The sequence below is a fragment of the Mesoplodon densirostris genome, chromosome 18, assembly GCF_025265405.1.
Source record: "Mesoplodon densirostris isolate mMesDen1 chromosome 18, mMesDen1 primary haplotype, whole genome shotgun sequence".
NCBI lineage: Eukaryota > Metazoa > Chordata > Mammalia > Artiodactyla > Ziphiidae > Mesoplodon > Mesoplodon densirostris.
The window spans coordinates 15,077,263-15,101,774 of record NC_082678.1 but is presented as its reverse complement, the minus strand read 5'-3'; the positions used below and the strand labels follow the sequence as shown (position 1 = coordinate 15,101,774).

The following is a 24,512-nucleotide window of genomic DNA, read 5'->3' as shown; positions in this document are numbered from 1 at the left end:
ATTTTTTAAATTTAAGAAAAATTGTCAAAGGACTCTGTGATACTGTTTAAAGTGTCAAATATTATTTCTGGGATTATAATGCAGGGAAGGTGGTGGTCCCTGCCCCCTGCCCCACATCACCCCACCCCTGGAGCAAATGGTCTACACGTTGGGCTGTTTCTTCTAACATTAAGTTCAGCAGTTTTGCATAGTGTGTTTCTTTCTTTACTTTTTAAAAATCAGTTTACGATCTGATCCACTGACATCTCCTGTGAAAAATGAGACATTCCACTCTGACCTCTCCCTCCCACCCCAAGTGTAAGGTTTTCATTTGGAAAAAACCAATTTAAATTATTTGAAAAAATGAAATCCACTTTTGAGGCTCAGGCACGCATGCTGTGTTTTCCAAGAAGCCTCTTTAATCTTCCTAGATGGAATTTATTCTTATAGCAGTTTGTTAATAAAAACAACCTTTATTGAATGCTTATTGTGTGCCTGGCACTAGCTGATTTGACACTTATAACATCTCTATGAAACAGAAACTATTAGTTTCCCTATTGTACACATGAAATTGGGGCTGGTGTGTGTTCAGCGCCTTTCCCTTGGGTCTCAGGACACTGAAACGCCAGAGTGGGGATTTGAAATTTGGTAGGCATGACTCCCAAGGGCCCAAGGAGGTTCTCATGGCTCCCACGTCCTAGCCTTAGACATGCCGGTTGGACTTTCGCCCAGCCCTGGCCAGCAGGGGGATCTTGAGAAAGCTATTTAATTGCTCTCTGTCTCAAGTTCCTTACTGGTAAAGTGGATCTAACACAGGAGGCTTAAAGGAGGTTATTAGGAGGATTAAAGGAGTTAATTCTCATGAAAAGGGCTTGGCTCACCACAAACACTATCAGGATTACAATATTTTAGTTACTGGCACATTCTCTAATGCCCCCTGTTAAAGGCAGAGGCAATGGTTGGGTTAGCCTTGGCTCCCCCAGGACCTTGTGCTCACTGAGAACCTGAGAATCATTGATAAGATGTGAATATTACATAAAATAACAAATGGGGAACTTAAAAAGAGACAGTGGTGATATTATTTGTATTTTCATAAAGGTAGAATCTTATTGTAGGCAATACTATTAAAATAAAAGCTTATAAAATTCTATTTGCATATTTTTTATTGGATAACAAATTTTCTCAGTATAGTCTCTATCATAAAAGCTTTCCTTTTTTCCTCTTTTTTTTTTTTTTTTTTTTTTTTTTTGTGGTACGCGGGCCTCTCACTGCCGTGGCCTCTCCCGTTGCGGAGCACAGGCTCCGGACACGCAGGCTCAGCGGCCATGCTGCTCCGCGGCACGTGGGATCCTCCCAGACAGGGGCACGAACCCACGTCCCCCGCATCGGCAGGCGGACTCCCAACCACCTCGCCACCAGGGAAGCCCTCCTCTTTTTTTTTTTTTTATGCACTCTTTTTGCCCTGGGCCTAGACCACATCCCAGTGATTCTACCTCCAGGTTCTAGAGGAGGAAGACAGGGCTCACATTAATGAACTTGTGACTGGGAAAGGTACTAGTTTTCGTCCCTTCTCTACAAGGGCTGTGGACAGTGGTGTCTGGTTCAGTGAAGCCCGGAGCAGGGAGCACCAGGCCTCCAGACTGACGGGTCAGGGCTCCTGTGCTGCAAGCTGGGCCCAATGGTGACTGGGCCTGAGACACATTTCCTTCCAACTCCATCACTCCTCACCTTGCTCCAAATTCTAGGGTCCCCAGACAGCTCTTCACCACCCTATGCAAAACAGCCCCCAGAGTGGGAAGGAAAGGGCCGGGGGTGAAGGATCCACTTCTGCCCCCTTCCTTGTGTGTTTCCTTCTCGTCTGGCTGTTTAAGGCTGAGGCTATGCAAAAATTCTCAATTCTGAAAGGAGAAATGTGGATAGTGGGTGAAGTTTATTCAATAAGAGGAATCTTTTACCATAGTCCCCATGCTACTCAGGGGTCACTCCCTTTTTAAAATGGAATAACATTGTTGTTTGTTTGTGCTTCCCAGAACCTTAGTTGCTCAGTGTAAAAATTTGTGCATAAAATAGAAAGATATGCAATAGGAGGTGAAAAGCACATACACAAACACCGCCATATTTTTAGATGGTGGAATGGGCAGAGAGGGAGACGGGCTCGTTTGGGTTCTCAAAGTCAGCGTCTCCAACTGCGGGTGCTGTTACTTCCCTCTCTCTCTTCTCACTTCGCTGTCAACAAAACATCTGACCTGCAGGGGTGGGGGGTGGCTTGGATTCTGCTAAAAACAGAGTAATGATGCTCAGACAATGGCAAAGTACTTTATTTTTGTTTCTTTTAAGCTAAGCACAGATTTCTCTGGAAAGGGTGGGAACTGGCTGGTCTCCCTGCATGGAAAATAATAGCTCATCGAAGCACCGATTTTCTTGAGTTGCTTGACCTCCAGGCTTGCTCCTGATTCTTGATGACAAAACACATTCAGGGCCCTTGATTGATTTAGCGGAGAAACTGCAATATTGGAGGATGGAACGCAGCCTGTCCTGCCCGCAAATGGAATGCCTCGGCTGTGATGGTCTTGTGTTTTGAGAGAAGATTAGCCAACAGCTGAGCTTGAAGGCTGTGAAAACCCAGCCTCCTCCTTGGTTCTTCCTGGGCAACGTGCTATGTTCCCAAGGCATCTATTCAGACACTTTCCCTGCCCCAGTTGTTATCCCAAATTTACCCCTAGATTTACCCCTGACTTCTGTTGTATTTGACCTACACACTCAGGTTTTTTATAATTGTCCTCTGCTCACTTTGCTGTTTCTTTGGCTTCTGGTTGCCAAATAGCCTGAGATTTTGGGCTGGAAGGGGTCTTCTGCTCGACCCTCATGTTGTAAGAAAAGGTCCCCCCTCTCTGTACAGGAAGATCAAATGTTATTCTGTTGTTTCACATCAGAGCTGGGCCTAAAAGCCCCTTCTCTCTCCCAGCTTTACATCGGCAGCCTGATGTTTAGCCCCAGCAGGATTTCATTAACACTCTCTCCCCTTCCATAGCTTGAACCAGATCAGGTTTTACGCATTTTTTGAGATTTGTAGAGCTTGTTTTCATGATTAAAGTATCTTATTTAGAGGCTCTGTGGCAAGCAGGAGATGTCCTTGCTTGTGAAGAATTGGAGATATTGGGAATCAGAACGGCAGGCCCAAGTGGCTGGCTGATCACCCGCCGTGGTAATGAGATCACCCAGGTGAGAAAAGTTAGCCCTTGAATTTCCAGCCTGTCATTAGTCATCGACGCTCACTGCCTTCTGGAAACCTGGAGCCATGCTTCCAAATGCTTATCTGGGACTTGAATAGAGCCGCTCATGGCACACTGGGAAGAGGTTTCTTTTAGAAGTCGTGATGCTGTGAAATGATTCAAGCCCCTTCTTGAAACTTCAGGTTGGGAGCTGGGCTTTCATCTGCCCATTTCTGGTTTTTACATGAGTCACAGAATTTTGACCCTGAAGTGTCTTTAGAGGTTCATCTTCTTTAAGGTTCTGTTGTCTCAGACGTGGAGACTGAGGACAGAGGAGGGTGGAGGCTCTGGCAATTCTGCAGAAATTGGTGGTGGGCTGGGGACAGAATGTTTTCATCCAACCCTCAGTCCGGGACATGGACTCCAAAGGCCTCTTGGTTCTGGGGTCACATATGTAAAACAGTAGAGGGCGTGTTTTGTTATGTAGTTTGGGGGAGAGGGTGTCTTGTTCTGACGTATTAGATGGAAGATTGGATAGTTGCTTCATAGTATTCATTTGTTCAGTACAAATAGTTGAGGGCCCACCATGGAGCTGGAACAGAATCATTGGGGGAGAATATTGTCTAATATCCTCAACGAGAATATTGTCCAGTATCCCCACATCTGACTGATTTTAAGTTATCATCAGGGTTACCTGATTAAAAAATAGAGATCCTGAATCCCTGTCCCCCTCTCGCCGTGATTCAGTAGGTCTGGGTGAATATTTATTTTAAAATAGTTTCCCAGGTGATTCTGACAACCTGCAAGTTTTGGGTTCCACTGGTTTCGTTACTACCTTCGCTTAGAATGTCAGAGAGGGTGAGTAGATTTCCCCAGGTGACATACTTCATAGGTGTGGAAACTGAATCTCACACAGATTAAGTGGGTTTTCCCTTGTCACAGGGCTAGTTAGGAATGAATGGGTTTAATGCTGCTGTTTTTCTGTAACTGCTGCTTCCTGCAAGAGTGCCTGGGGACCCTGGCCGTCACTGTTGTGTGCTGCAGGGTGACGGGGCAGAGCCGGAGTTACGCTGCTGCCCTCAGGTGAGAGTGGGGTCTTCTCAGGACCCTGCAGTCCTGAAGCCTCTGCTGGTGACTGTGGGGGATATTTTGTCAACACAGAGAGCAAGGAAAAGGCAGATTTTAGCCTCTATTTCTGTTCTGGTGAATTTGCCCTGAGTTTTAATGGGAGGATTGGGCTCATCAGGATGTAATAACTGAATAAATGTTTATAATGGTAAGATTTAATCCAAGAATTTTAATTAAATGCCTGTGATGTGCTAGGTGAGAATGATCTGGGATTGCACTATTCACTCGGCTGTTGAAAGGAACACAAATGCCATCAGGATTTTTATATGGGCTGCCACATTGTGTCAAAGCCCTAGGAAACCACACTGAGAAAAAGGGTCTCTCCCAGAGCCCACCCTGAGGTTTTAGATTAGTAAAGCACACAGGGCTGCTAGATCTCACTCCAGCTACAGACGCATCATTGCTGGAATTGTATTGGGCACTCACTATATACCAGATACCTACATGGGTTAATTTTATCCTTCAAGGTAGGTATGATATTCACCCAGTTTTATAGTTGAGGAAACTGAGGCTGAACTAGTTAAGGGATTGACCAAGGTCACAGACATAGAAAGTGATACAGCTGAGATGCAGATACAGGTGGGCCTGACCTCAAAACCTAAATGCAGAGGGGGAGATGAGCCTCTTTGCCTTCTGCCCGGCTTTATCTAACAGTTACATCTGTGTCTCACTAGACACTATGTTTATTGAAGGCAGGCACCGCATGCTGCTTGGGGTTTATAATCCCTCCGCACGGGACACAGTTATCCACAAACTGTAAATACACAATGTTTATGGAATACAGCGATAAAGTAACGCAGGAAGCGTGCCACGCATAGAAATCTGTAGCGTTTAGTTGTTTGCACACGAAGCTCTATCAAAATAAGAATAAACCGTACAGAAAATAAGATGGATTAAACAAAAAATTATAATTGTTGAAATTAATTTTTCATTTAGTGTTCCTTGAAAATAAAAAAGAAAATCTGATTGATACTGTGGAGGATACTACGCCCCCCCAATACTATCTTCTTTTGTAATGTTATCAATTGTTCCTTCTGAAGCTTTTGCTGCTTTTTCAAAATCTGGAAGAAACAACAAGGGGTTGAATCCTTTAATTTCAGAAGCATGTAGATCCATTTGTAATAATAAAAAGCTTTTTTCCAAATAACACAGTTTCATTTATAGGACTGACTTTGATATGATGCATCTATTATACCAATTGCCATAAACTCTAGAAAGCTTAATTGTGGTAACGATGGTAACGGGGAGGCAGGGACGCCTCTCGCTGCCTCCTGGGAAGCATGGCCAGAACGCTCTGAGAAGTTTGACTTGTTAGCCACGCCGTAGATCGCGCTGCATGCTGGGTCTTGGCAATATGGCGTCCTCCTTGATGTGCTGATGAGAGGAGTTTCACTGTAGCTTCAAACCAGAGGGCAAAACTTCCCAAACCCAATAAGCCCACATTACGCGTTTCCTCGCGGCTCCGTGTCGCCTGTTTCCCAGGACTCGTTCTCAGGCAGGAGAGAGCCACGGGGCCGGAGGCCAGGACCGGCCCGGCCGCGCGGACCCGGGGCTGAGGAGCCGGCTGCGGGCAAGCACGATGGGCCCGTCCTGGCTCTGGTTGCAGCAGCTCCGGCGAGTGCGAGATCCGCAGGGCTGAAAGTGGCTGTAGGAGACCCGAGGCGCTCTGAACCTCTTCCCCTCGGCCGAAGACCTCAGCCCAGTCGGCAAACCGGCACCAAGAGCGGGCGGCCTGCCTGTCCTCGGATCGGCTGAGGCGTTGGAGGCCGAGAGCAGGGTCATCGTGAGGCCTGGAATCTCGCACGCCTTTGACAGCTCCGCTCGCAGCCCCTCCGGGAACGGACAGCCTCAGAAGCAGCCGGTGGCTTGGGATCTGGGGACGTGTGTGTCTGTGAGGAGCTCCTTGGCTTCCCTCATTTCCCACCGCTCTTCCCACCCCTTCTGACTTCTCGCGCAGAGTTAAGAGAGAAGGATCTCAGACTTCTTGCCTCAGCGAGGGTCTCCGCACACTCTCCATCCATTTCTTTTTCTACTTCCCCCTTCTCTGTTTTTTATTTCACCAATTCTGGTACACACTAGTTTTTAAGGCTGGAGGTTCTCGAGCGCTTGCTGCCCAGGACTCCCCCACCCCCTCCCCCGCTGATGGAATCCGAGATGCTGCAGTCGCCTCTCCTGGGACTCGGGGAGGAAGATGAGGCCGATCTTACTGACTGGAACCTGCCTTTGGCTTTCATGAAAAAGAGGCACTGTGAGAAAATTGAAGGCTCCAAATCTTTAGCTCAGAGCTGGAGGATGAAGGATCGGGTAAGTAGATTGAGCCTGCGTCCCTTAGACCTTGATAGCTTTTACAAGAAAGTTCAGAGCCAGAAATATGTCCTTGGGAGAGCAGCGATATTTTTTCTCAGCCTCATGTTGCAAGTCAACCAAAAAGCACAAACCATTTCAGACTCCATTTTTTTTTTTTACTGTAAATGGAAAAGGCTGTTTTGGTTAGTAGTTATTCACTGGATAGTGTTAATTAGATTCAAAGTAAGTTCTAATTCAGACAGTGGAAGTTAAGCAAGTTAGAAAATACAGCATTGCAACTATTTACATGCTCTTTGATATACTTTGTACTGTTAAACTTTGTACTGTTAACACTTAGAGGAAAGACGACTTGGGATATAATATTTGTCCCAACGTGGTGAGTCTACTTAGTGGCTCGTTTACTTTTTTTGTCCAAGCTAGGTGGAGTGTAGAAGTCTAATATAGTATGCTGGGAAACAAGATTACTGGCAAATGTTCAGCTAGTCACAAATTAATGCAAAGTTATTTTAAAGTTACAGTGAACTTCATCATAGACTTCTAAACAGTTTGTCTTGAATCAAGACTTTCGTACTTTTATGTGGTGTCGTGATACTGTTAGGTGGAAACAGTTTCTCTAATAGTAGAGTATGATGGGTTGGAACTTGGGTTTGGTAGGGGGTCCTCGTGGTGTTGGAGGGTGGATAGTGACTTAAGAAGCTAGTAGGAAAGAAAACAGTCAATTTTGTTAAACCTGTCCTTAATCAACCACCATCTACTTCCTGGCCTCCAGAGCAAAAGGGTGGGACCGTCTCACCCATACACGCTTATAATTTGGTTTTGGGTTTTTTTTGTGCTTTGTTTTCTCCTTCAAGACTGTCTTTATTGATTTGAACATTTTAGCCTAAGAGGGGTAGTTGGTGGTGTAATGCAGTGTGCTTGCTCTGGGTTTATGGATATGTTTATATAAGATTGTTGTTTTTAGTGTATGATGTTGAACATATATAGGATTACCCTTGTGGTATTTCTAGCTAGTCAGTCACTAGTAACTTGTGCTTCAGTTGTTATTAGGAAAATTTGTTTCATCCAAAAGTAGTTTAGGGACTAAAAAGAGATGGTCATTGGAAGACATTGTATAAAGTATGTCTTACGGACATTTTTAGTACTAATTATATGGTTTAAAGCTTTTGTGGTTCCTATGCATATGTGAAGAGACTTATTTTAAAAGTAACTGTAATCTTTTTTTTTTTCCATTCTATTTGGAGGGCTTTTTTTTTTTCTTTTCTTTTGAAATGTGGTTCCCTTTGCTACTCTAAACCCATGCTTAAACTGTTCAAAACTGATTGATGGATTTATTTTTGACCTTTTAATTAAAACAATTTGTGAATGATTAACATTCCCTGATAAGCTCTTCATAGGTTATTAAGAGGAAGAAAAGTTCTGGCAGTCTGAGTAATTACTGAGATCTTGACTTAGAAAGATCCAGGGGAGAAAGTTTGCTGTGTCCGACCTTCGCAAGTTGTTTAAAGAAGAAGATCAGCAGCTAACATTTTTAGTTAAGTTTGTGAGAGCTTGGCGTCTGGACATCCTTGTAGTCTCTTTCCCCTGGTTAGACCCTGAGGGGACCTTTTCAGCACACTATGCTAGGATAAAGGGTACAGATCCAAATGATGTGAGAGTTGGAAGGTAGCATAAATGAATGAAACAGGCCACATAGAAGGAGAATAATGACACAGGTTCATAGATAAATGGCAGCTGAGGTTTGACTCGTGCCTGACTTTCTGTAGGCTGAGATCAGTGAGGCGCTGAAGAGCACACGTTGCAGCTCAAGGGGCAGCTGGTCCTGGCCAGGTCTCCCTCTCTCCCTCTTTTCTTTGAGAAGCCAGAAAACTTTTTTTATTTTTTTAAATGTGAAGTTTTCCAATTTTAAACTATTGGAACTAATTCGGATATTACAAAACATGAAGCAGTCCATTTGTGGGGTTGGCTGTGGCCTCTGGGTTACCCATATGTGACCTCAAGATTCTAGGAATCTTGAGCACATGGGCATGATGCCAGACTGTTTCCCTGTGCTGGAGGTGATCTCCAGCAGTCTGATGATGCAGCATCATTGTAAGGCAACAGGTGTGGACCCGGTTGTCCTGTACCAGGACCTGTGTAGACTACTCCTTCTTCCAGTGGGCAATTGACTGCCCTAAATGCAGACTCAGTCATTGCTTTTTCCATGATCCATATGCAAGTCCACATACTTTTTTTAAAAAATAAATTTATTTATTTATTTTATTTATTTTTGGCTGTGTTGGGTCTTTGTTGCTGCATGTGGCTTTCTCTAGTTGCAGCGAGTGGGGGCTACTCTTCGTTGCGGTGCGCAGGCTTCTCATTGTGGTGGCTTCTCTTGTTGTGGAGCACGGGCTGTAGGCTCGTGGGCTTCAGTAGTTGTGGCACACGGGCTCAGTAGTTGTGGCTCACGGGCTCTAGAGTGCAGGTTCAGTAGTTGTGGCGCATGGGCTTAGTTGCTCACGGCATGTGGGATCTTCCTTGACCAGGGCTCGAACCTGTGTCCCCTGCATTGGCAGGCAGATTCTTAACCACTGTGCCACCAGGGAAGTCCCAAGTCCACACAGTTTTATTGTATATGTATCAGTAGTTACTTACTTTTGTCCTATTTAGTGGAGTTGTTAAGGGTTCCTAAAATTGACAACTTTACCAAAGTTGAGTGATCACTCCAAGTTTTCTGCCTCTCGGCATTTGGCATCCTCACAGAACTACAGCACATACCCACTCCCAGTTGGGATTCCCACAGTCTTGGTATTGAACCATTCCTGGTTTTCAGATGCCACTATTGTTGCGTTTTAATTACTAAGTTACTGTAAGTTTAATACTGTTATTATCAAATTATCAAGTTTGTTTTTTGGTTAGTTCTGTGTGTAGTAAATATGTACATGCCTCACTGGCATTTTTGACTTGTGATTTTCAAATAACTAGACATGTGAATTACAGTTCAAAGTGAATCATTCATAGACCTATGGCTAAAACAGATTTGTATATAACTCCGCCATTTATGTTTTACTGTGATACTTTATAGTTGTCACACAGTTCATTTTCCGGAAAGTGGGCATGTGGAGATAATTGATCTCAGATGGATCTTTACCTTATGTATGTGAGATGGAATCAGGGAAGCCTGAGAGCTATTGCTCTGAGAGAAAACCATTGACAGAGACACTATATCTGCATGTCTGTAGGAGATGTAGCTATAAAATGATGAAGCCATTTCCCAAACCAGTCTTTAGACTTAGTCACCTTGCTTTGTAGCTATATTTGAGTAAACCATGGAGGAAGTGGAGTAGATACATTAAACTGATATATGGACAGTCAAATGTTTAGGTTGTCTTTGGAGCAAGGGGAAATAGTAATACTTTATAACCCTTGTTTACTCCTGTTTCCTCACTTTGCATCCTCTCAATCTACTCCATTTAGGCTCTCTTCCATGCCACTCAGAGTGCCCTCTACAAGGTCATCATTTGTTGCTAAATCTAAATGTCACTTCTCTGTCCTTATCTTTTCGACTTCTCAGCAACATTCCAGGGTGGACCACTCTCTCATTCACACAGCTTTTTCCTCACTTGCTTCTGTGTCTTCCTGAAACTCCAGGTCTTCCTCTGAGGTCACTAACTGCTCCTCCTCAGACTCCTTTGCTGGTTGACAGCTGAGCATAGAGTGTTCCAGAACTTGATCTTGGAGCCCTTTCTCTTTTCTCTGTATACCCCTTGCTAGCTGATCTCATCTAGTCTCATGGTTTTGTGTGCCGTCTACATGCTGTGATTCTTGTCTCAGGTACCTAACTTCCTGCTTTGCCTTGGTTTTCTCCATCACAACACACTGTCATCACCACCCACTCAGTTGTTCAAATTGTAAATCTAGAATTTATCTGTAATTATTTCTTCTTCCTCTCCTCATTGTACTGTTTGTGTCACCAGCAGAACCTGTCAACTTTGCCTCCAAATTGTGTCTTATATCGGACCACCTCATTTTGTCTCCACTGATGTGAGCCCAGTCCAGGCAACTGCCATCTTTCATCTGGATAGCTAGAATCGTGTCCTGACTGGTCTCCCTATGTCTGCTCTTGTCCTACAATCGATTCTTCACGTATTGGTCAGAGGGAGCTTGTTAAAGTGTAAATCAGATTCCATTACTTACCAGGCAGCTTGGAGTAGAACACAAACTCCACCCTGGTTCACAAAGCTTCATGATCTGGCCCCGCCTGCCTTTTCTGCTTCTTGGATGGAAAGGCCTGGAATGCTCTTCCATCTGACCTATGCACACTTGACTCCTTCTTGTAGTTTGCACCCAGCGCCTAGGTCACTTCCTTTCCTGATCACCCCATCTTAAGCAGCTCCCCAGTCGCTCATGATCACTCTTTATGTCTCTGATATTTTTCTTTATACCCTGACCCCCAGAAGTGAGCTTTTAATCATAAAACAAGGACCTTGTTTCTGCTGGCATAGAGGACAGTGCTTGGCACACAATAGGGATTCAATAAAAATGTACTGATGAAAAAATGAATCATTCACCAAGGGCTTCCACATAGATTATGTCTTTTAAGGCTCAGTAGTAGAGATCGTTATCTGTGTGATTGATGAGGAAACTGGGGCTTGATTAAAAGGCTTGCGTGAAGGGACATAGTTACAGGGCTCCAACAGAGGAAGCAGAATCTGAGAAACACAGCCCAGGTAAAAACAAACAGGCAAAACTGTATCACAGTGTCTCCACTGGAAAAATCCTGCTGAGAGGCCATGGAGGCTGAAACAAAATGTATGGGGAAGATGAGGCGGGTGGTGGTCAACCACCAACAGAACGATTCTGATGGAGCAGCCTAGCTGTTCTCACCGTGTGTTCGGTGCTCGCTTGGGTCCCCGAGGTGACACTGTTTTCATGATAATAGAAGATGTTAGTTATTGGCCTTTTCCCCATGTTGACAGTTGCGCTGATTGTGGGTGGGTGAAACTGCTGGTGCCTGAGCTTGAATCAAGATGGTGGCGTCTGACTGTGCTGGTGGTTATTGTTTTCTTCATTGCCATATGCTCTCAGTAAAAAAAAAAAAAATCCCAGTTTCACTTCAGAATGCCCTTGATAAAGCATTAAAATGGTTAGTTTTCTTAAATCTTGGCTCTTTGGTACACGCCTTTTTTATCCTTTGCATGAGGCATGGTTGTCTGAGGAAGAGCACCCGCGGTTGCCGGCTGCGCCAGTTGCTACCCTTCGTGAAACACAAGCTGCACCTGGAGGAGGCTAGCAGGCCGGCCCTGCACGGTCAGGCTTGGGTTCTGGCGGACATCTTCTGGAAAACGAACCAAGTGAGCTTCACTTCAAGGGAAACAACTGACAGTATTTGTTGCCAGTGATAAAATTTGAACTTTCAAGTGAAAATTAGAGCTTTGGAAAACCTGTATCTGCCACTGTGAGCTTCCCAGCTTCCCAGTACTTAAAGATGTTTCTGATGAGATGATGGTGATATTAATGAATATGATCTTTTTTTATATTGTAGAATGAAATGTGTCCACATTTGGGACATCTGCATAATTCAGTGAACCAATATTTCCAAATGACCAATTCATGATATTATAAAATCATCCATGGGTAAAAGATCCAAAGTTAGGCCAATGGATTTTAACATAATAGGGTATGAAGAGTTATTGCTTTGGTTTTGGATAGATTAAATTTTCTATTTTCTATTCTATTCAGATAGATTGCAGCAAACCTTTAAGAAACTACCACTTACTGAGTTTTGATGTAATATCATAGAAGAATATTTCCAATTATTTTGCTATTCTGTTACTCCTGCTCTTTGCAAACTATGTGTCTTTTTCAGTCCATATTTTTCTCACATACTTCAGCCAAAACAACATATCACAACAGATTGAATGCAGAATGTGAGAGTTCAGCTATCTTCTATTAAGGCAGACATTAAGGAGATTTGCAAACTTGTCTAACACTTTTTTGAAAATATAGTTATTTTTCATAGAAATCTTTATTGAAAATGTAACAATTTTTAAGTGAATTAATAAGGAAATATATATATATATATTTGGTTTTAACCTCTAATATGGAAAATATTGATAAATGTAACATATAAAAAGCTCTTTGGGAGTCTTCAGTAATCTTTAAGAGTGGTTAGGTGTCCTGTTACCAAATGTTTGAGACTTGTTAGTGTAGTTAAAAGAAAGTGGACATCACAGAAATCTCTGGCATTCCTATACACCAACAACGAAAAATTAGAAAGAGAAATTAAGGAAACAATCCCATTTACCATCGTAACAAAAAGAATAAAATACCTTGGAATAAACCTGCCTAAGGAGTCGAAAGACTTGTACTCAGAAAACTATAAAACACTGATGAAAGAAATCAAAGATGACATAAACAGATGGAGAAGTATACCATGTTCTTGGATTGAAAGAATCACTATTGTGAAAATGACTATACTACCCAAAGCAATCTACAGATTCAGTGCAATCCCTATCAAACTACCAATGGCATTCTTCACAGAATTAGAACAAAAAATTTTACAATTCGTATGGAAACACAAAAGACCCCGAATAGCCAAAGCAATCTTGAGAAAGAAAAATGGAGTTGGAGGAATCAGGCTCCTTGACTTCAAACTATACCACAAAGGTACAGTAATCAAGACAGTATGGTACTGGCACAAAAACAGAAATACAGATCAATGGTACAGGATAGAATGCCCAGACATAAACCCACGCACATACGGTCACCTAATCTACGACAAAGGAGGCAAGAACATACAATGGAGAAAAGACAGCCTCTTCAATAAGTGGTGCTGGGAAAACTGGACAGCTGCATGTAAAAGAATGAAATTAGAACACTCCCTAACACCATACACAAAGATAAACTCCCAATGGATTAAAGACCTAAATGTAAGACCAGACACTATAAAACTCTTAGAGGAAAACATAGGAAAAACACTCTTTGATGTAAACCACAGCAAGATCTTTTTTGACCCACCTCCAAAAATAAACAAATGGGACTTAATTAAACTTAAAAGCTTTTGCACAGCAAAGGAAACCATAAACAAGACAGAAAGACAGCCCTCAGAATGGGAGAAAATATTTGCAAATGAAACAACAAAGGATTAATCTCCAAAGTACACAAACAGCTCATGGAGCTCAATATCAAAAAAACAAACAATCCAATTAAAAAATGGGTGGAAGACCTAAATAGATATTTCACCAAGGAAGACATATGGATGGCCAAGAGGCATATGAAAAGGTGCTTAACATCACTAATTATTAGAGAAATGCAAATCAAAACTACAATGAGGTATCACCTCACGCCTGTCAGAATGGCTATTATCAAAAAAATCTAGAAACAATAAATGCTGGAAAGGGTGTGGTGAAAAGGGAATCCTCCTGCACTGTTGGTGGGAATGTAAATTGATACAACCTCTATGGAGAACAGTATGGAGGTTCCTTAAAAAGCTAAAAATAGAACTACCATATGATCCAGCAATCCCACTACTGGGCATATACCCTGAGAAAACCATAATTCAAAAAGAGACATGTACCACAATGTTCATTACAGCACTATTTACAATAGCCAGGACATGGAACCAACCTAAGTGTCCATCGACAGATGAATGGATAAAGAAGATGTGGCACATATATACAATGGAATATTCCTCAGCCATAAAAAGAAATGAAATTGAGTTATTTGTAGTGAGGGGGATGGACCTAGAGTCTGTCGTACAGAGTGAAGTAAGTCAGAAAGAGGAAAACAAATACCGTATTCTAATGCATATATATGGAATCTAAAAAAAAAAAAAAATGGTACTGATGAACCTAGTTGCAGGGCAGGAATAAAGATGTAGACATAGAGAATGGACTTGAGAACACAAGGTGGGAGGGGAAAGCTGGGACGAAGTGAGAGTAGCATCGACATATATACACTACCGGATGTAAAATAGTTAGCTAGTGGGAAGCAGCAGCATAGCACAGGGAGATCAGCTCTGTGCTTTGCGATGACCTAGAGGGGTGGGATAGGATGGGAGGGAGGCTCAAGAGGGAGGGGATATGGGGACATATGTATGTATGTGGCCGATTCTGTTGTACACTTTGATGTACAACAGAAACTAACACAGTATTATGAAGCAATTATACTCCAATAAAGATCTATTAAAAAAATAGAGAAACAAGTGTAAAAAAAAAAAAGTGGGCATCAAACTTAAACTAGGAAGAAGGCTTGAGGTATCAGATGGTTGGCCAAAAATACCAAGCTTGACCAGAAATCAAGTGACAGACCTAAAAGGGATCTGTTACACTCTTCCCATCCTCTGAGCTTGTGCTCGTGGAGAGCCTTTGTGATTGTGAAGGCATTTGCCTTATATGTAGCCCTTTAGGCACCGTTAGGGCCTCCTGTTGCCCCTGTTGCGTGTCCTGTAGGAAGACACACTGCCACTCACCCAGGACGGCCTTGTTCTGTGAGGGGAGGAGAATGGATCCAGTGGGGCAAGGGGAGGTAGCCAGACGTCTTCACTTCAGTTCAGTGGAGGTTTATTGCTTATTGACAGTGTGCCGTGTCATCAAATTATAGTACACTGTGTGTTTATAGGGGAGGAGACCATGGTTATCAGCGAAAACCTTTAGTTTATAGTAAATAAGTGAATCATTTGCATTGAACAACATTTATGAAACATAAATCAGTCAGGTAGACCCAGCTTTAAACTCACAGCAACTAATGACTGTTGATGTAGTTGGTGAGCTGCTTCAGGATTTAAGCAGGGGAGTGTCAGACATAGATTTGTGTTTTGAAAGGTCTTTTTGACTGTGGGTGGAGTGGAGGGTTTGAAGAGGGGTGACACTGGAGGTGGTATCACCAGCTGGGGAGGGGAGTGTGATAATCCAGGTGAGAACCACCAGGGCTGGAGGAGACAGTGGTGGGAGGGGTGGAGGACAGGGCAGGGCCTCTGCTGATGTCCAGAAGGTAGAATCGAGAAGGTAGAATCAAGGGAGTCTGGTTTGGATGTGGGGGTAAAAGGGGGTGGGGTTTATAACACTCTCTCACTTTGCATTTGAAGTATATGAACTTTCCTTTGGCGTTTGTCATGTGAGGCTCAGGAGCCACAAAGGGACATCTACATAGATTTTTTTAAACCTGCTTTAAAAAATGTGCCGTGTTCCATTTTGAACAACCTGCTGTGGAAGAGTCCTGAAATGGATGAGAACATTTCTACCTCATTATTACCTTGTAGAATTCTAAAGCCAGAGCTCTAACAAGATCCATGTGGCTTACATATAAAGGGTGTCCTCTAGGTTTCTTACTCTGTCCTCTTTTTGTTCAGAAGCCATTAAAGTGCTTGGGGCATCCACCATGCTTGTCTCCGTGGAGCTCAAGGTGGATACTTACTGTTTCCTTTTTTTTTTTTTTTTTTTGCGGTACGTGGGCCTCTCACTGTTGTGGCCTCTCCCGTTGCGGAGCACAGGCTCCCAACGCACAGGCTCAGCGGCCATGGCTCAGGGGCGTAGCTGCTCCGCGGCATGTGGGATCTTCCCGGACCCGGGGCACGAACCCGTGTCCCCTGCATCGGCAGGCGGACTCTCAACCACTGCGCCACCAGGGAAGCCCCTGTTTCCTTTTTGTAAGTCTAGTTAAATACATAGAAAAGGCCATTCCAGTAAATATATGGCATGATATGTTAATGCTTTAATCATGTTCTTGAACCTTAAACTTGCCCTGTACGTCCAACTCTGCAGAGAGGGTTGTGCCTTTACAGCGGAAGGGGAGACAGCTGAGGAGAGACAGCCAGTGACATGTGTTAATTTTACCCACCGTCGGTGTGCTTTCCAGGTGGGTCTTCTGTTCTTGACTACTACTATTTTGTATTTTTTAGTTTTGATGTAATTTCATCAGACTTACAGAAAAATTGCAAGAATAGTGTAATGAATTCCCATATACCCTTACCCGGATTCACCCATTTTTACATCTTGCCTTCTCTATTTATAAATGTGAATATGTAATTCTTTCCTCTGAACTATTGAAGAGTAAGTTGGAGACTGTGCTCCTTTATGCCTTACTGTGTGTATCTCTCCTAAGAACAAGGACATCCTCTTACATAAACACAGGACAGTTGTAAAAGTCAGGACATTTGCCATTGATATAATACTATTTTTTTTTTTTTTTTTGCCACACAGCTTGCGGGATCTTAGCTCCCCTACCAGGGATTGAACCTGAGGCTACAGCAGTGAAAGTGCCAAGTCCTAATCACTGGACCGCCAGGGAACTCCTGATATAATACTATTATTAATCCACAGTTCATATTAAAATGTTGTGGTTTGCTCCTTTATGAGCCATTTTTGCCCCTCCCCCCATCCAGGTTCACTTACTGCCTTAGAAGTCTTGTCTTTGTAGCCTCCTTTAATCTAAAGGAGTTTCTCAGGCTTTCTTAGAATTTCTTGACCTTGACAATTTTTTTATTGTCGTAAAATATACATAATACGAAGTTTATCATTTAAACCATTTTTAAGGCTATAGTTATTAAGTACATTCATAGTGTTGTGCAGCCATCACCACCGTCCATCTCCAGGACTTTTTTGTCTGCCCAAACTGAAACTCTGTCCTCAGTAAGCACTAACTCTCCCTCCCCCTCCCCCAAGCCCTGGTAACCACCATCCTACTTTCTGTCTCTGAATTCGTTGACCTTGACATTTTAAAAGAATACAGGCAGTTATTTCCTGGAATGTCCTCAAGTTGGGTTTGCCTGATGTTTCCTTGTACTCAGGTGCAGGTTATGCATTTTGGGTGAGGATGCTACTGAAGTCACTTGCTTTTTCCAGAGCATCGCATCATGTTGCTTGGTCCCAGCTTTGTTGCCGTTGTTCATTTGGCCCGTCCCTGTCATTATTTATTTTCTAGCTTAGCAAGGCCTCATCACGTTGTTGTCAGTGCCCTTTGACATACCAGGCTTTGAACATTTCTTAGCTTTTTAGCACTGTAAGATGTTCCAGGCTTATCTTGTATTTTCCCTGCCTCAGCCCTGGAATCAGCCTTTTCTCCAATGATCCCCAGTTCCTTTTGGTGGAGAATGGAATTTAGAAGCAAGACCTGGCACTAGGTGTGCCCATTGCTGCTGGTGTGCCACTGTTTGCGGGTCCCCTCGGCAGAGAGGTAGGGTGGAGACATCTGTGTTTGTATTTATTGCTTACTTACTGCTGTGCATGGTATTGTGATGCACAGAGGTGATTACCACAAGGCCCGTCTCCTCGGTTCCCCTTTTCAGGTTTGTCACTTACTTCCCAGCAGTGAGAACCTGGCTCTTTTGTCCTCACTGATTCATTTGCTGGCTGGAATACACAGAAGGGAGTTTCTGAACTGCTAACCCATAGTGCTTGAGGAAGCACACTTATTAACTAAGAGGTTAATATTCACTTACATTATTGTTTGAGGCAAACTTTACATACAGTGAAATGCACAGATCCTAACTATTAGTGTATGCTATCTAAAAGCAAGTTGCAGGGCTTCTCAGTGTTTTGTGGGGAAATAATTGTTCTTATGAGCACTTTGTACCATTTACCTACATGGCACTGAGCCTGGGATTGTGTGGGATCTCAGGAGGTATAGGATGTGGGCGTGGCCCTTGAGGAATTTTATCTTATTAGAGAAAATGGCATCCTTATACAAAGTTAAGTAAAAGCCCAACACAGTAATTATGTATCTGCACTTGAGTAATAAGGTAGTGATTTAAGGAATTCTGCTTTCTGGACATTTCGGTGGCGTCTGTTTGCCTAAGCTGTGTGCAGTAGGGGGTCCCTAACGGGGGAGATGAAAATGTGTGCAGGTCAAAGGTGGGGGTGTAGCGAGGGGAAAGAGTGGTGAAGTCACAAAAACTGATTTAAAGAATTCAGTAGTTCAGCTAATATTTATTGAGGGCCTCTATGTGCCAGGCACCATGCTATGTGTTGGCGATTCATTGGTGCGTAACTCCTGCTTTTAAGGAGTTTACCAGTTTTCTGGGGGAGATGGGTTGGGGGGCTGGTGGCTGCATGCAGAGTGGTGAGAAGGCCTCCTGGAAGGCAGGCACACTGAGCCAGTACCTGAAAGAGACTAGAAATGATCTGGGCAAGGAAGGAAGAGGGTGGGAGGGAGGGCAGAGGAGCAAGGTGTGCAGATGTGGGGAGGGGAGAGAGCCTGTCTTTGAACAGTGCTTCCCTCTTTCCTCCCCAGGGCCATGCTCCAGCCCCACCTGCTTTATCTTCTGCTGGCACGTCCACCCCGTGACACCGGGTTATGCATTTGTTCTGCCTCCCCGACTAGGACAGGGACTTTGTCTTGTTCGTGCCACATCCCCAGCTTCTCACATAATGACTGGCTGGTGGTAGGTGCTCAGTGAATATTTGTTGAGCAAATAAATGGAGCAGAGACTGTTCGGAGAGGAGTGCCGGGAGACCCATGATGGTGGAGAGGCAAGCAGGGCAGGTCCTGACAAGCTTTGTAAGGCCCTAGGAATTTGGGTTTTGTCTTAAGGACAATTAAAGAAGGTTTTAAAGCAGGGTAGTGAAGTGATCAGGATTGCATTTTAGTAAGATTCTTTGGGCTATAGAGTCAGGCGGGAAGGGCGGGTTAGTTTGTGTGTGTGTGTTTATGTGTATGTGTTGCATAGGTGTGTGAGTGCGTATGTATATGTTTGTGTGTGTGTGTGTGTGTGTGTGTGAATGTGTGTTAGGGAGGGGGAGTGGGGCGGGAGTGTCCTGAGGAGGGGGAGGTGGGAGCGAGGAAGAGCTGGCCATAGCCCCAGCTAGGGAGGTGCCAGTGAGACGTGGGTGGCCCCAAGCGCTCCCTGGAACAAGGATTGATTGCACTTGGCCATTGATTGGCTGCAGGAGGCGACAGAATGTCTTGCTGGTTCCGGCTGGATGTAGAAGGGAGAGGAATGAGCCACTACCAGCATTTGGGAGGGAAAGAGCATGTAGCTGTGGCTGTGGAAATGGGAGAAAGTTTTCCTTCAAGAATGTTTCGGTGGGAAATGTTGAAAGTGTTGCTTCAGTGGTTCCCAGCCTCCTGTCCCCTTGACATCTGGTCTTCATCCCTCCCCATCGCACCCCTTGTCCCCATGCCTAAGGGTATTGGTGATAAGCTGTGCACAATGAATACCGTTCAGTTTGGTGTTTTCTTGTGTGACTTCTTTTACCTTTAAAGGTTGACCTGACAAGCAGTTTAAAGGTGTATCAAAATAAAACCACGGTCAAAATGTTAAATCAAGCTTTTCCTCTTTCTGCATTCCCTCTAAGCCCTGACCTAGGTCCAGACTAGTTTCTACAGAGGCGAAACCACCGCAGGGACACAAGGTGCCTCCTGTCTGCTGTAGTGGACGTCCTGAGTGTGCTGGCTCAGCACTGTCGTCTCCCTGAGTCTCTGGCCACAGGACCTCAAGGGCAGACTGTGTTTCTTCCCATCTGTTGCCAGCCTGGCCTGGTAGATGGCAGAGCCCAGATCAGACCCCTGGTCTGGCTTCAGGGCCTGGCTCCAGAGAATTGCTTCTCAGTCTTTTCCTTTATACATACAGCTCTTCTCCTGAAAGTGAGTTTTTACTTGACCAGCAGGCATGAATATTTTCCCTGAAGAGTTTTTTTTTTTTTTTTTTAAATATTTATTTATTTATTTATTTGGCTGCACCAGGTCTTAGTTGCGGCACGTGGGATGTTCCTTGCGGCATGTGGCCTCTTAGTTGCGGAATGCAGGCTCTTAGTTGTGCCATGCATGCAGGATCTAGTTCCCTGACCAGGGATCGAACCTGGGGCCCCTGCATTAGGAGTGTGGAATCTTAACCACTGGACCACCAAGGAAGTCCCAGTTTTTGTTCTTTAAATAAAACTTTATGCTGAAAATGGTCTTAGTACTTGAAAAATATTTTAACATTTTTTTACTGGAGTAACTGAGTTCCTTGAAAACTTGCTATTTTCCTTCAGATTATAAAAATAACACGTCATTTTAGAATATTTAGAAACTATGGAAAAACACAACAGTGAAAATAAAAATTATATAAAATCCTATATGCCCCTGTTAATATTTTGGTGTATTTTCCACTTCTCTGTCTTCCCTTTCCCCCTTCCCCACAACCAGGAGTATACTGTATGTGCCGTTAAAGGATTATTTTGAATTATCTATTTTTGACATCCTTACCCTTGTAAGATCTGAAGCATAACAATAAAATAAGCACTCAGAAAACACCCACCACACTCAGGAACTAGATCATCATCAAGACTGTCACAGGCACTAGCTCTTAACATCTTTATGCCTCTGGGAAAATAGTAGCACTACTAGCTTAGTTTTAAGTCGTACTTACCGTGTGTCTGGCTTGTCGAGGCTGCCCACGTTGACAATCCCTTTAATTTCCAAACAGCCCTGGGAACAGGTACTGTTACACCCACTTTGTGATTGAGGAAACTGAGGCAAGAGAGGTTAGATGATTTTTCAGAGGTCACGTGGCTAGGGAGCCACAGAGCCTGGACTTGGACCCTGGCCATCTGGCCCTGGCATCTGTGCCCTCATTGTGCCGAGTTATCCACCTCTCTGAGAGCGTGAGCGTTAATGGTCGAACCTGGGAGACCATGATCTGCTGGCTTCTCAGGAGCACCTGCTCACTGGCTGTTTAGTGACCCCTGAGCCAGAGCCTCTGCTATACCAGCTCCTCTGTGGGAATGAGGAAGGAGTGGACCTGGTCCAGAACCCTGGGGAGCACTGTGAAATCAGTACACCTGCAGACCAGCTTAGTGGATCAGATAGCGTCTTGAAACGTCTAACTAGTGGCTCAAGGCTGTGTTAATACCAGTGAGAAGTAGTGGTGTGGCCAGTGGCTGGTGAGGGATTCCAGGAGAGGGGTCTGGCTGAGGAAGGCTTCTGGAGGAGGGAGGGAGGACCTGAGCTGGGCACAGAGACAGGAAGGATTGCACTGGCTGGAATGGAGAGGAAAAGACCTTCTAGGGTGGGGTATACATGGCCTCCAGTTTAGGTGAGAGGACACAGTGGGACACAGTGCTGGTGGGCGGGGAGTGGAACTACAGTGTGACCCTTTGGGTGCCCAGTAGAAAGGCTTGGCCCTTCTCCTTCAGTTATGGATGTGCGGGGAGATGATGATGGCAGCATCCTACCAAGGTTAACTGGGCGTTCTCTAGGTGGACACAGGTGGGCAGAACACGTAAGCGTCTGAAGCTTTTCAGTGAGCAAGAGTTGGTCCAGTTAGGACCAGCTTCTGCTCTGAGGGCACGGATCCCCGGGAGGTTTGGTGGTGAGGACTAGTGCTCAGGTGAGATACTGCAGAAGCGTGGGCCTCAGGGGGGCTCACATACCTGGTGTTAAAGGTAGGTGGGTGTCAGGGAAGCTCTGGAAGCAAGAAAGCATTTGAAGGACAGAGTAGGATTTTGGCAAGTGCAGTTGAGAGAATAGCATGGAGTTGGGAGGGAAGGGTTTGCCCAGAGTGAGAGGAAGCCTCAGGTTCCAGAGGCAGGAGGTGGTCTGCTCCACATCTTTAAAGGCCTGAATGGTAGCGTGAGGAAATGACATTTATTTGGGCAGCAACAAAATCTTTGAAGGTTTTTGAGTAGGGGTGGGGGTGTAAAGTGGAGTAGTAACATTCTGAGAGACATGAGGAGAGAATCATGGGATTTGGTGAATAATTGGGAGAAAGAAAAACTGTGTGGTGGTTTTTTGTGGCAGAAGGGGAATGGACTCTCTCTCTTTTTGTGTCCATAGTTTTAGAATTTTATTAAAATTGAGAAGATAGAGTTCCTGTATACTTTGTACCCAGTTTCCCCTGTTGTTAACATCTTGCATTAGGATTGTACACTTGTCATAACTAATGAATCAATGTTGATACATTATTATCAACCAAAGTCTATCCATACTTTATTTGGATTTCCTAAGTTTTTACCGATATCTTTTTCCTGCTCTAGGATCCCATCCAGGATGCCACATTACATTTAGTTGTCACGTATCCTCAGGCTCCTCTTGGCTTGTGACAGTCTCTCAGACTTTCTTAGTTTTGGATGACCTTGATAATTTTGAGCAGTACTGGTCAGGGATTTTATAGACTGTCCCTCTGTTGAAATTTGTTTAATGTTTTTCTTATGATAAAACTGGGATTATAGGTTTTGGGGAGGAATATCACAGAGGGAAAGTGCCCTTCATATCACATCACATCAAAGGTCCATGCTCTCAACACAACTTATCACTGTTGATGTGACTTTGATTACCTGGCTGAAGTCCTGTTTGTCAGATGTCTCCACTTGATATCCCCTCACCCCATCTTGTTCTCTTTGGAAGGAATTTACTGTGCCCAGCCCACACTTAAGGGGAAGAGGGTTGTGCTCCATGTCCCTAAGGTCAGAGTATCTGCATATATTAATTGGAATTTTTCTGTATGGGAGATTTATCTATTCTTCCGCATTTATTATCTGTTCAATCATTTACTTATATCACTATGGACTCATGGATATTTATTTTGTCCTTTGGGTTATAATCCACTACTACTTTATTTTGTTGCTCCATCTTTGGCCAGTGGGAGCTCTTTCAGTTGGCTCCTGTGCTACTTTGACAAAGCCCCACTATTGTGGACTTTTTTTTAAAAGCAGCTATTTACTTTCTGGCTGTTTACTTTCTGGAGCACAGGATGCTCTGGGATCATCTTGTACATTTCCTGCCTCAGTTCTAAAATCAGGTGTTTCTCCAAGGACCTCTGGTTGCTGTTATTGGAGAATGGTGTTAGAGGCCAAGATCTGGGTGCTGGGTGCGCTCATTGCTACTGGGGTGTCACTACTTTTAGGTCCTCTCAGGTGACAGAGCAAGGAGATATATGTGCATATACTGACCCCTGTGTATATATACACATCTGTAAACATTTCTATAGGTAACCATCTCTATCTGTATTAAGCAAAACATGCATTTGTAGTGATGTCTTCAGGTCTAATCTGTTTTGTTTTTTCTGTCTTTTGTTGTTGTTGTAAATCTGGAACCAAGAGGTTAGTAACATAAGGTGAAGTCAGAGATAGGTGTGCTTCTGGAGGAAAGCTAATGAGTATGTGTGTACCAGGGAGTGTCTGTGACGTAGCACAGACTTTGTAAATATTTGTTGCATGACGGAGCCAGGGCCCTTGGTGACTTTTGTGAGTGATGTCTTGGTTGAATAGAAAATTTTGTGGAAGCTGAATTTCTGGGAACAGAAATTTCATCAAGGGGTTGAGGAGAGAGTGAGGCAGTGGTCACAGAGCAGGGGTTCGGGAGGAGAGAAGTGGCTGGCACTGGGGGCAATAGCAAACAAATGTTTGCAAGGCAGAGGAGCCATCAGAGGGAGAGATGGAATGTGGTGGAAAGAGGCCCAGGGAGGGGAGGCAGTGTGGGCAGAAGCTATAATGTTCCTACTTTATTGCTTTACAGTTTGTGAACATTTTTTCACATGGATTTAATCTACTTAATCCTGACAACACCCCTAGCAGGCACCTGTTGTTACCTGAGTGAACTGAGGCCACTTAGAGGGGGCATCCAACCCCATGGAATTCATGGGCTGCTGAGGAGCCGAGCCAGGAGTCCAGGCCTCAGTCTGATGACTGAGGAGCCGGGCTACCACCTTATTTCTCATCCCATTTGCAGAGCAGCTTTGGGCGAGATTTCTCATTGGCTTAAAGTCCCTCCTTATGGAGACTCAGAAAATCTTTTTTTTTTTTTTAATTTTTATTCATTTATTTGTTTATTTATTGGGTCTTCGTTGCTGCGCCTGGGCTTTCTCTAGTTGCAGCGAGTGGGGGCTACTCTTCGTTGCGGTGCGCAGACTTCAGTAGTTGTGGCACATGGGCTCAGTAGTTGTGGCTCGCGGGCTCTAGAGCACAAGCTCAGTAGTTGTGGCACCCGGGC

General features: G+C 44.1%; 1 protein-coding gene and 1 non-coding gene across 3 annotated transcripts in view; one reads left to right on the top strand and one right to left on the bottom strand.

Moving 5' to 3' along the window:
* The first annotated feature begins 5,641 nt into the window (after positions 1-5,641).
* RPTOR (regulatory associated protein of MTOR complex 1) overlaps positions 5,642-24,512 on the top strand; it is a 342,733-nt gene continuing 323,862 nt past the window's right edge. For both annotated transcript variants that reach the window (XM_060081126.1, XM_060081127.1), the window contains exon 1: positions 5,642-6,623. In XM_060081126.1, coding sequence (XP_059937109.1) covers positions 6,462-6,623 — 162 coding nt within the window. In that variant the 5' untranslated portion in view covers positions 5,642-6,461. The remainder of the gene's footprint in view (positions 6,624-24,512) is intronic.
* On the bottom strand, positions 20,380-20,452 carry TRNAR-CCU (transfer RNA arginine (anticodon CCU)). The gene has a single exon. It is a non-coding gene; the product is annotated as a tRNA-Arg (tRNA).